At 42.0% G+C, this 13203-nt stretch overlaps 1 protein-coding gene across 1 annotated transcript in view; it reads left to right on the forward strand.

Moving 5' to 3' along the window:
• Positions 1 to 13203, forward strand: part of LOC133536556 (uncharacterized) — a 115409-nt gene that overhangs the window by 60616 nt on the left and 41590 nt on the right. The window contains exons 5-6 of the mRNA XM_061877184.1: positions 599 to 674; positions 11523 to 12017. Coding sequence (XP_061733168.1) covers positions 599 to 674; positions 11523 to 12017 — 571 coding nt within the window. The remainder of the gene's footprint in view (positions 1 to 598; positions 675 to 11522; positions 12018 to 13203) is intronic.

Genomic DNA, 13203 nt, shown 5'->3' on the forward strand with positions numbered 1-13203 from the left:
TGGGCGCTCGTGCTTCTCAGTCGCTGCTGCTGGTTCTCCTACTCCTTCTGCCCCGATCTCTCCTCCTTCTCCCCTTTTATACACTGTGAGGAGATAAGTTGATTGTATGTGAGCCACCAACCTGATCTCGCTCGGTCGTGGTCTCCGCCTCCTTGCCGCCATCCAGCGTGTCCTGCCCCGCTGCTCGTTCGCCGGCTCCGCCTCTCCACAAATACGTACTGTAAAATGTTCGAAACCTCGCAAATATCATTTATATATAAAATAAAAAGTTTGGGTCCTAAAACCGAACCTTGTGGAATTCCACATTCAATATTCTTACCATCTGACCTTCTTCTGGTGATCCTCTTCGTCAGCAAACTTGATCAGGACTATTTTCATGGATCGCACTGAAAAATTTGCCCGGTTATCTTATTTCACTGAAAAGTAATAGCAGCAGCTATTAATTAGTGTGATGCACACCTTCACCTTCTAACCAACTGCAAACCTGCATCCTCCTTCTTAATGTTATGTTCCTTAAACAGCGTCTTTGTCAGAGATGCATTAGTACTCCTTGACAAAGGAAAAGTATATTAAATGAAGGCTGACTTCTGCCCCTCAGGTCCAAAGAAGAAGACGACAACCCGAGTGTCCCCAGCATGCAGGAAAAGAATGAGACAGTGCATCAAAGTGTCATGGTAGAGTGGACAAAAAGCAACCATCTATTGTCATCTCTTACATTGACTCAGCTGCATTAAAGGGGAACTGCACTTTTTTGGGGAATGTTGCCAATCGTTCACAATTATTACAAAAGACATGACAACGGATGGATTTTTTTGTAAATAAACGTGAATAGAAGTCCACTTACAGCGCAGCCAATTGGAGGTCCTCCATTTAGCCCATGAAATCCAGTAAATAAGCATTCAAAAAGCACCAACAACCAAGTATTAATGATATTGTTATTAGAAGTGCTGACACAGACAAACTATTTCTAGCAACATTCTGATCACAAGCCTCAATCAATCAATCAATGTTTATTTATATAGCCCTAAATCACAAGTCTCTCAAAGGGCTGCACAAGCCACAACCACATCCTCGGTTCAGAGCCTACATAAGGGCAAGGAAAAACTCACAACCCAGTGGAATGTATATGTGAATGACTGAGAAACCTTTGAAAAGACCCAAGATGTGGGTGACCCCCCTGCCACTCGAGGGGAGACCGGACGTAATGGACTTCAAGTGGGTCTAGCATAATATTGTGAAAGTCCAGTCCATAGTGGATCTAACATAATAGTGTGAGAGTCCAGTCCATAGTGGATCTAACATAATAGTGAGAGTCCAGTCCATAGTGGATCCAACATAATAGTGAGAGTCCAGTCCATAGTGGATCTAACATAATAGTGTGAGAGTCCAGTCCATAGCGGATCTAACATAATAGTGTGAGTCCAGTCCATAGTGGATCTAACATAATAGTGTGAGAGTCCAGTCCATAGTGGATCTAACATAATAGTGAGAGTCCAGTCCATAGTGGGGCCAGCAGGAGACCATCCCGAGCATAGACGGTCCCCAACCAATGCACAGGCAAGCTGTCTACCCCAGGTCCAGACACTGGACAGCCAGCACTTCATCCATGGCCACTGGACCTGCGCCCCGTGGAGAGGGGCAGAGCAGAGAAGAAAAGAAACGGCAGATCAACTGGCCTAAAAAGGGGGTCTGTTTACGTAAAGGCTAGAGTGTACAAATGAGTTTTAAGACCTCATCAACTGGATAGGTGTTTCCTCGCTTCCTTGCTCCCTGGAAGTTTATTCTAGTCCATAAATCATGCGTCTCACCTGGACAGAAGAAGTCTGAGGACGTATTCCGGCAAGTTGGTACACTTTGACAGCCATTTAGGAGCCAGAAAAAGCGAGAACGACACCAGTTGCATCCTGTATATACTGTACATCCTCAATGGAGTTGTTGGGATGTTTTTATAAGGGCGTTGTATATATTTATAGAGCAGCAACTGTTGGTTCCATTGGAAGCAAACTTTTACGCAAAAAAAAAAAAAAAACATTCATTGTGATGTCTCTCACAATAATTGTGAACGATAGACAAAATTCCCCCAAAAAGTTCACTTCTTTAAGAAGTGACTTGTATGTTGTACATGTGACTTTTATGATTTCATACACCTAACGTGGAGGTTTTTAAAGTATTGAGGGTGCAGTCCACCCAGATTTGAAGGTTATCCACACTCTCAATTCATGTCCATAATGTCAGAGGCATCGATTGATCCTTACAGTCCAGGTAAGATGAGGACTTTAGATGCAGGTGACATCATGCGAGGCACACTTTGTTTATTGCTCATCTTATTCTCGATAGAAATACTTGAGTATTTTTTTCACTGAATGCTTTCTCGACTCAAGTAATTATTTGGCTGACTACTTTGAACTTTTTGAGTCAAATTTCTCGAAATCAAACCTGAGAAAATTCAGGCCCGTTAAGCTTTTCAATCTTGTTTTCATCTTTAAGATGGAAAGTGTATGTAGCTAACATCATGATGTGCAGTCATGATGTTTTCCAAATACTAGTAAGTCTTCAACTAGACTAAGTATTTCAATGGTTGGAATCTGCACTTATGGATGATCTACTAGTTATGGATGATATACTAGTTATGGATGATATACTAGTTATGGATGATGTACTAGTGGGCAGGGAGAGGAGGGAGATGTTTACAAGAAAGTTCTAAAGCTTAATGATATATCAGATATACATCAGAATTGTAGGTGAGTTTATTGTGTACTCTTGGTGTACATATTTGGCTGTTTGTTGCATTTTTGTTGCGTTTCGCTTGATTGTAAAATATGTCGATGAAGAGGAGGCGTGACATTCATATTGTCAATATTCAGTGTTTTATCTTTCATAGTTAATATTGTAAATCCCACAATCTTTATTTTCATGTACATTCTGGGTGTCTCATTTAGTAAAACAATGTAAAATGTCAATCCTTTTTAAGACGGTCTGTCATAATATTTTTAGCATTCAATCAGACATTATTGTGAGGTTTTGTATTAGTGTTCCTAAAACTCAGATATACTGGCCTTGCAGACACATTTTTTTCCTCTAAATTTGGCCTCTTCAATCAAAATAATTGCCCAGGCCTGCTCTAAAGTAATAGTAATCTTACTTGAGTACAATTTTAGCTACTCTGCCGAATATATAGCTGATGTATTCCCATAAAACACACTTCTAAATACAGCAATATCAAAATAAAATATTTCACTGATTACCTGTTTGTTAGGATTGGAGTTACGTCTGTGTGTGTGTGTGTGTGTGTGTGTGTGTGTGTGTGTGTGTGTGTGTGTGTGTGTGTGTGTGCGCGTGCGCGCGTGCGTGTGCGCGTGCGCGTGTGTGTGTGTGTGTGTGTGTGTGTCTGGCATCAGTCCAGCTGTTGTCAGTCTTCCTCAGACAGTGAAGTAGAAATACAGCAAACATCTGTCAGCTCATCTGGCTGCGTCTGTCTCCCACGCTCACAAACACACGCTCACAAAACTTTGAGCATCCTTCCCGTGCAAAAAGCAGCAGCTAATAGACTGACACGGTGGTGACAGGTAGCGATGGGGAAAGCAACCTGGTTGGGAGTCTTATTATACCGGGAAACCTGTCAAAGTGTCATGAGTGTTTAAGAGGAGAAGCTTAAACACGCGGGCTGCCAACACACTGACTACTGCAGACACGCACGAGAGTAAAAAAGTGTGTCTAAATGAGATAAAAGAGGGTGGATAACGTGTGTAGTTTGTTTTAATATGTAACTCAGAGCCGGGCTTATTAAGGTTTTTCAATCTGGCCCACCGGACATTCCCAAATATTTTCTTTTAGATCTTTAAGATGTAAACTGTAGTTGCCATTATTATGTGCAGTGATGTTCTCTAATGAAGTCTCCAAGATCGGGTCGTGGGGGCAGCACCCTAAGCAGGGAAGACCATATTTCCCAGGTTTCCCTCTCCCCAGCCACTTGGTCCAGCTCCTCCCGGGGGATCCCGAGGCGTTCCCAGGCCAGCCAGGAGACATAGTCTTCTGCCCTGGGTCTTCCCCGTGGCCTCCTACCAGTTGGACGTGCCCTAAACACCTCCCTAGGGAGGCGTTCGGGTGGCATCCTGACCAGATGCCCGAACCACCTCATCTGGCTCCTCTCCATGTGGAGGAGCAGCGGCTTTACTTTGAGTTCCTCCCGGATGGCAGAGCTTCTCACCCTATCTCTAAGGGAGATCCCTGCCACCCGGCGGAGGAAACTCAATTGGGGCCGCTTGTACCCGTGATCTTGTCCTTTCAGTCATGACCCAAAGCTCATGACCATAGGTGAGGATGGGAACGTAGATCGAGCAGTAAATTGAGAGCTTTGCCTTCCGGCTCAGCTCCTTCTTCACCACAACAGATAGATACAGTGTCCGCATTACTGAAGACGCCGCACCGATCCGCCTGTCGATCTCACCATCCACTCTTCCCTCACTCGTGAACAAGACTCCGAGGTACTTGAACTCCTCCACATGGGGCAGGGTCTCCTCCCCAACCCAGAGATGGCACTCCACCCTTTTCCGGGCGAGAACCATGGACTCGGACTTGGAGGTGCTGATTCTCATTCCGGTCGCTTCACACTCAGCTGTGAACCGATCCAGTGAGAGCTGAAGATCCCGGTCAGATGAAGCCATCAGGACCACATCATCTGCAAAAAGCAGAGACCTAATCCTGCAGTCACCAAACCGGAACCCCTCAAAGCCTTGACTGCGCCTAGAATTTCTGTCCATAAAAGTTATGAACAAAATCGCACGTGTCCAATTAAACTTTGGTCATTTTCAAATATATTTTTTTAGATCTTTAAGATGTAAAGTGTAGCTGCCATTATGATGTGCACTCATGTCTTCTAATGACCGCAAGTCTTCAACTATACTAAGTATTTCAATGCTTGGAATCTGCGCTTTTGCATGATATAATAGTTACATCTGCAGTCCCCTCCAAGGTTTCTTGTTGTCATCCCATTTCTTATTTAAACGTGGATAGCAGCTCCATTCTATGTGTCATACTTCATCATTTCGCCATATTGCCATATTTTTGCTGAAAGGATTTACTAGAGAACATCCACGATAAAGTTTGCAACTTTTGGTCGCTAATAAAAAAGCCTTGCCTGTACCGGAAGTAGCAGACGATGTGCGCGTGACGTCACGGGTTGTGGAGCTCCTCACATCTGAACATTGTTATCAATCATGGCCACCAGCAGCGAGAGCGATTCGGATTGAGAAAGCGACAATTTCCCCATTAATTTCAGCGAGGATGAAAGATTTGTGGATGAGGAAAGTTAGAGTGAAGTACTAGGAGGAAAAAAAAAGGCGACGGCAGTGGGAGCGATTCAGATATCATTAGACACATTTACTAGGATAATTCTGGAAAATCCCTTATCTGTTTATTGTGTTACTAGTGTTTTAGTGAGATTATAAAGTCATACCTGAAAGTCGGAGGGGTTTGGCCATGGGTGTGGTGACCGCCAGTGTCTCTAAGGGAAGCCATATGGAGGAGCCAAGAAAGTCACAGCTGCCTTTTTGACAGCTGCTGCAAGAGGACTCAAACTCCGCTCAAGTCTCTGGTAAGAGCCGACTTAATATCACAATTTTCTCATCCAAAATCTTGCTGGTTGACATGTGGTAGAGAAACATGTTCGCTTGACCGCTCTGTTCCATATCAAAGCTTCACAAACAAAGAAACACCGGCTGTGTTTTGGTTGCTGAAGGCAGCTGCAACCCACCGCTTTCCACCAACAGCATTCTTCTTTGATGTCTCCATTATTAATTGAACAAATTGCAAATGATTCAGCAACACATATGTCCAAAATACTGTGCAATTATGCGATTAAAGCAGACGACTTTTAGCCGTAAGTGGTGCTGGGATACAATGTCCGCTCCAACCAATAACGTCACGCGCACGCGTCATCATAAGCGTCGTCATAAGCGTCGTCATAAGCGTCGTCATAAGAGTCATCATTCTGCAACGTTTTCAACAGGATACCTCACTGGAAATTTAAAATTGCAATTTAGTAAACTAAAGCGGGCGTATTGGCATGTGTTGCAATGTTAATATTTCATCATTGATATATAAACTATCAGACTGCGTGCTGGCTAGTAGTGGCTTTCAATAGGACTTTAAGTTATCTAAACAGAACATTGAAACCTTGATGCAATTTAGTTTAATTTCTAAAAATGTATAACATTTATGAAGAATGTTTTATATTCTTTAAGTAAAGAAAAACAAAGGTGCTGAAATGTCCTCCAGGCTACACTGATTATAATGATTCACATATATTGCTTACTAGACTTTTAGTTGAAGGAAATGTTTCGTGGTCAGTCTTGTTTTTATATATATTTTTTTTAATTATTCCAAAATAATTTGCTCATAAAGCAAAGTGCAAACGGGTTCATGCTGTTCAGCTAAGGGGATTCAAACGTGCGGTCCCACGCTCGACTCCACTAATCACAGATCAACCTAAAAGAGATTTGATAACCTTTTCAGCAGATTATTTGGGGTTAATCCGTCCAAAAGATGATTAGAGAACATTATTATATATTTACATTTCATTTTATTAACGGTTTAGAAAAGTCATGGATACATAAATAAATACACCCACTTATGTTACAGCACATGTGGACGACACAACACACGTAAAATATCCTAAATAATGCAACTTTTATATTGGCTTGTAATGATTTAGTAATACAATATTTAAGGGAAGTGTCTTTCAAGTGTAGTACAAGTTTTTGTAAATGAAGGAATCCTTTTTTTTTAAGGTTGGATATTGTCTTGGATTAGCTGCAAATAATTAATTTACGGCGTCCTCTGCAGTGGACATGAGTTGATGCCCCTAAGGGGCTGTTTTTTTGTTTTTTTCTGAAAAAATGTCATGCTGACAAAAGAAATGGACCACAAAAATGTCCATTATATTAATAACTGATTGACAAGAACATCTGCTCTGTTCTAAAATGTTTATTTTTTTTACATTTTATGTATCATCTTTGCAAATGTCCTTGTAATTATGTGTAATAATCACTACCACTGATTATTACATCACTTTTGGTCCATGTCTTTAGTCAGAGTTACACATTAAAAAAAAAAGAACATGTAATGCAAAACACAAATGTCCAGTGCAGAGGACATGTCTTGGAAATAATCATGACAACGTGTAAGTGAGCATACTTATCCAGTAATTATTAGTTCTAATAATATTTTAAAGGAAGAATATAAGGACAGAAAACTTTTTTTGCAATATGAAATCAATAAATAAAGAAAAACATAATCCCCCTAAACTAGTTTAAGAAAGGAAAAATAATTGGAAAAAAAAAACAATTGTTTGGAGTTGGACTAGATTTTGATCAACAAAGCCACCAAACACCCACATAATGAAAGATTGAAGTTGATCAAATGTAGTTAGTAGCTAAAAAAAAAAAAAGTTATTGTCTTTATAATTCATCTAATTGTGGTTGCTTGGTAAACAAAGCCAGCAATCAAAGGAAATCTCTGCAAACATCCGCGGCTTTCTGTGCCGAATCATCTTTTTCTCCAATATAATCCCGGCTGCTAGGACATGAGGACGAGAGCGTGGAGTCCAGGGGACATGTCGCCACTTCAAATTTACTCAGGGGTTCTTCACAGCTTGGAAGATGCATTGTGGCTGCGACTGCACGCTAGTGTCTTCAAGGAAATGACTGCTTTTTACATCCAACATGATGCAAATAGAAGTTCTGCCAAGGCCAAAGATGATAAAGAGTTGATAGAAAAGCGCCAACACGAGCACGCTCAGATCCGCCAGGCAGGGTTTGGACCTGCTGGGTCTGGTATGTCTTGTCCACATCAGAGGGTTCCACCTGGAACTTGTCTTCTCCCCTCAGTGGACATTTGTCTTACGTAGCATAACTTCTTTTTGTTTTCAAATGTGCAACTCTGACAAAAGAAATAAACAAAAAAAAACAAATGTCCACTGCAGAGGACGTTAGTTCTCAGGAGAATATTTCACAATCCTGATTATTGTAATTGAGTAATACCTCAATATAGGAGCTGAAGTTTTGTGAAAGAGCTCTTAACTCAAAACACTTGTATCTCATCAGCATCTCCCATTCTAACGTGCCTTTTTTAAAAAGAAAAACAAACTTTTAGATAAGATATATTGTATGAAAACAATACAAGAGAATGTACTACTAACAACTACAGTAGTTTTATCAACTACTATATTTTTCGGACTATAAGGCGCACTTTAAATCCTTTCATTTTCTGAAATCTCGACATTGCACCTTCCAACCTGCCTAATGTACGAAATAAGTTTGGTTGTGCTTACCAACCTCGAAGCTATTTTATTTGGTACATGGTAAAATTATAAGTGTAACCAGTAGATGGCAGTCATACATAAGCAAAACGTGTAGACTGCAATATGACTCAAGTAAACAACACCAACATTTCATATCTTCCATTGAAAATATAGAACATTACACTCGGCGCTCAAAAATATATCAAAATGTTTTAGTAGGACTTTGGTAAGCTATGAAGCCGCACCGCTTGATGGATTGTACTGTGCATCAACATACCAGTATTATTATGGTGTGTATAAGGTAAGACATATTATCTGGCGTTTTGTTTCGCGATATTATTCAAAACTAACTTATCTTAGCCTCTGTTACCTGTTGTTCTGTATTTGGGATCTGCATAAGTCCTGAAAATGTGCGCGCGTCCGCCTTTGTAATCGATAAGCTTCTTCTTTTTCTCTATCTTCTTATTCATCCTCCGCTGTTACCATTTGTAATTTAAAGTAGTGTAAAGTTCTCACTTATATCTGTCAGTAAACTCTCCATGAAAGTGCTAAAAAGTACCGGTGTAGTGAGTTTACTTTATTTACCCAAGAAACTTTAGTCATTAGAGAGTTACTGTCGGACGGTAGAAGGGAAAGTCCAATGTCTCTGTTATCCATAGGATTATCTATAACCCATAAAGTAAGCAGGCATGGAGCTATTTTTCAGTGTTTATTCCAGCCGGCACGTTATTACACTGACACACAACATCCACAATCCCATCATGCATTGCTTCAAAACTATGGCGAGTAGTAATGTCCAAAAAAAGATAGTGACAGAGAGTAGAACGAGGATGGACAATTCAACCCTAACGTCGCTCCGTTCCTGCAAATTAAATATCACAGATGCTGCCCATACCTATGCTCCTCCAAAGGTTTTCCTAACTATGTCATTAAATATATATATACATATATATATAAGAAATACTTGAATTTCAGTGTTCATTTATTAACACGTATACACACACATGACACTCCTCTCTACTCATGGCACAGTGGAAGAGTGGCCATGCACAACCCGAGGGTCCCTGGTTCAATCCCCACCTTCTACCAACCTCGTCACGTCCGTTGTGTCCTGAGCAAGACACGTCACCCTTGCTCCTGATGGCTGCTGGTTAGCGCCTTGCATGGCAGCTCCCTCCATCAGTGTGTGAATGTGGAAGTAGTGTCAAAGTGCGTTGAGTACCTTGAATGTAGAAAAGTGCTACACAAGTACAACCCATTTATCATTATTTATGTATTTGAAAGTGCAAGACTGTGCAGCCAGTAGCAAAGCCCAGGAAGGAGCATAGGTATGGGCAGGACAGAGCCGCAACACAACTTCAAGCCACAACAGATGTGACGGACACAACGGAAGCGACCATGTAAAAATTAAAGAAACTCAATTATTCAATTTTTGAATGACCTTTTTATCCCCAAACTCTGAGCGATAGCGAGTGCTTGCTTTCGAGGGTGAGAATAACAACATTCAAATCCAGCACTTCAACCTAATCCCTCTTCATCCAGTAAACATGTTCATACTTTAGTGAGCTGCAGTGATCCCAAAGCCCAGACATCCCTCACCCTCGCGGGGCTCCCTCGTCCCACAGGGAGTCGGGCAGGCTTTGGCCCCCAAAGTTAAACCGATGCACGCCTGCCACTTCATTTATTTTACTGACGTTGGCCTCGTTGATATGCTTGCTAATTAATGCTGGATTTAGTCAAGTGGCTGATTGGCAAACAATGACAAATGTCAGCATCTTCATTTATTCTGGTCTCTTTCCGGTTATTACGGGGACTTTTATCTAATTATTTCTGTGAGAGACAGCCGGGTGTTTAGTTTGTCTGGGAGATTTTTCAGATGAGCAAGCAGATGTTGTAGTTTGTCAAGAGGGATTCATGTCAGAATTAGCGCTCACACACGTACGCACAGTAGGCTTTGTGTCAATGATGTACTTTTTAAACAAACAGCAGAAGAAAATGTGGATAAAGGTTCCAGTTGGAAAAACGTATTATTTCTTTGTCTCGTCCAAAATGTTGAACACGAGGTAGTCCAGGACTTTCTCTCTAATTGGCAACCCACAATACATTTAGAAAAATGTAATTTTGTTCAACAATACTTTCAAAAACAGACGCATTAATTTGATTATTTGATTAATATTTTATTCCACATTATTGCCACCGTGGCCCCCACTCCCTCCCCTCTGTTGCAAGTCTCTGGTTGTATGTTGTAATTTGTATATGCATACTTGCCAACCTTGAGATCTCCGAATTCGGGAGATAGGGGGGGGGCTGAGGTTGATGCTGGCGGGGTTTGATGGTAGTGGGGGGTGTATATTGTAGCATCCTGGAAGAGTTAGTGCTGCAAGGGATTCTGGGCATTTGGTCTGTTGCGTTTATGTTGTGTTACGGTGCGGATGTCATTCTTGTTTGGTGTGGGTTCGCAGTGTGGCGCATATTTGGAACAGCGTTAAAGTTGTTTATGCGGCCACCCTCAGTGTGACCTGTTTGGCTGTTGACCAAGTACGCCTTGTATTCGCTCATGTGCCAGTAAAAGCTGCATGTACTATGTTATTGGGACCGGCCCGTTGTTAGTATGAATGGAAAGCAGACGTGACAACAGGTTGTAGAGGACGCTGTAGGCAGTGCCTTCAAGGAACGCCTCCGGGTGGAAATCGGGAGAAATTCGGGAGAATGGTTGACCCGGGAAATTTTCGGGAGGGGAACTGAAATTCAGGATTCTCCCGGTAAATTCGGGAGGTTTGGCAAGTATGTGCATATGTGCTTTGCTCTGGAGTTTATGTTCCCACTCCAGACTGGGCCCCCTCTCGGAACCCAGTCTTGATTGTATTTTTTTACTCATCCTCCCTTAGCGTTTACCTTTTTCCCATCTTTTACGGGGCGCCTTGTGACGACTTATCAGCGTTCCTGTTCTGTAACCCCGTACAATCTTTCTTTGTCTAATCTTGAACGCGTGTGTGCTGAAAACAAAGTTTCGTTGCATTTGTGCAATGACAATAAAGACCTACCTACCTAGTACTACTTACCAGGAAAATGGAATACTAGGGTAGCTACCAGGTACTATTGTTTTTGTTTATTTTCAAATTGTCAAATATGATGGTCAAATCTTCTAATGGGGTGCTAATGTGTTTGCTGCTTCACCTTGACTTCCTTTGAGGGTGTTTGTTATTGTGTCCAACCTTTTCAGCAAACGCCAGAGTCCCCTTCCCGCTTGCCTCTTAGTCCTCTGCAGACCAGCAAGAAAGGAGAGGCCAATCAGAACTGGAGAGCCAGTCAGAAGAACACGGGCCTCTCGAATCTTCAGCGAGCTGGCAGTGTCAAAGATCTAATCAGTAAATTCTCTGGTCCAGATTGCGACTCGTATCTCAGGTCTCCCCATAGTCTTTGTCCTGCGGCAGGAAGAGCTCCAAAGCCCACTTCCTCTGAGACTACCTGTCCTCCAAAGTCAAAGTCGGGTCCGACCGTTATCGGTCAAGACCACAAGCCAGTTCCAAGCATCTCTGGGACTCCTGTGTCCAAGGAAGATAGTCGGAGTGCGGCGGTGTCGGCTCAGAGAGTCGTCCAAACTAGCCAGATCACCGCAAGGATTGATTGTCCAGTAGGGAGCGGCGGTGAGAGGACAGATTCAAACAAAAGCCCAGACTCTGGTAGAGATTCGGTGGCGGACTCTGGGATGGGATCGGTAAGCAAAAAAAGAAGCAATTTTGCATGAGAGAAAAGTGTTTTTCTCTGCATGAAGATGTGGACTCACTCTGCATGTTCTTGGAATGCATGATTAAACTTCCAAAGGAGATTCTTAGCTTGCCCTCAATAATCAAACTGATCAAACAGATTAAGTCAAGCTTCACTTTCCTTTCTTAAAAATCACTCTTTTTTTTTTTTCTACAAGATGATTTCACGCATGTGCTTTAGTCAAATAGACTTTAGTCATTTTAAGTTTCTGATCAGGTTTCGGTTGATTCTGTGCTTTGTGGCAAAAACCGCAACTTATTGTGGCTTTGAGGAAAATGTAATTTGAAAAGTTGTATGAGGATTTTTACTACAATACTGAAAACTGATGGTAGCTTTCTTAAGTATGATAGAACTGCTTTTCTAATGTATTGTCAGTGTACATTAGAAACAGAGTCCTACAGCCAGGTTAAGTCCCCTTCTACACTAAGCCGGCTAAATCTCAGCTAACCTTATCCTTGTCCACACACACAATGGTGGTTTAAGACCTCCCACCCTCATAGATATACTCTGGACCTAGACGTTGAGTCCGTGACATACATGGCGGACAATAACTGATACAGTCTGCATTCCATGTTTTCCGTGGTCTTCGCTCGTCGGCCAGGTAATGCAAAGCACACGTTACCTTTTTTAATCACGGCCTGCATTCTCCTTGATTTTCCTTCGACACAGGGACAAAGTTTTTCGGTAAGTAGAATCACAGCTGACCCGGACATTTGAAAGTTCTCTCGCCGTCTGAGATGTGTAGTATCCAAAATAGCTGCAATCCCGCATTTTCTTCACATCAAGGTATTCATGTGTGATTTCCACTAGCGTTTGTACATGTAGAGGATTGAGAAACACGGACATGTCTGGATGACTCGCCTCCATCTTTCCAGTGGTTAGCTCCGGTTGTTTTGAAGCTGGCTATGGCGCCTTCTTTCTGACGTCACTTCATCTTCGAACTCAGTGTGCCAACGATCAATGAGTCCATTCAAAGCTAAGAGCCGGGGATTCAAGAAATACACGACGCACTTGTCCGTGTTAAAAATCATCCGAGGTGGGGGACCTTAAACGATGGATTAGTGTGGCTGAAACAAGGCTTAGGCTAAATAATTATTAGTTTAAGAGATTATCTGGCTTAGTGTAGTCACTACTTA

This window comes from Nerophis ophidion, linkage group LG17 (assembly GCF_033978795.1).
Source record: "Nerophis ophidion isolate RoL-2023_Sa linkage group LG17, RoL_Noph_v1.0, whole genome shotgun sequence".
Classification (NCBI taxonomy): Eukaryota; Metazoa; Chordata; class Actinopteri; order Syngnathiformes; family Syngnathidae; genus Nerophis; species Nerophis ophidion.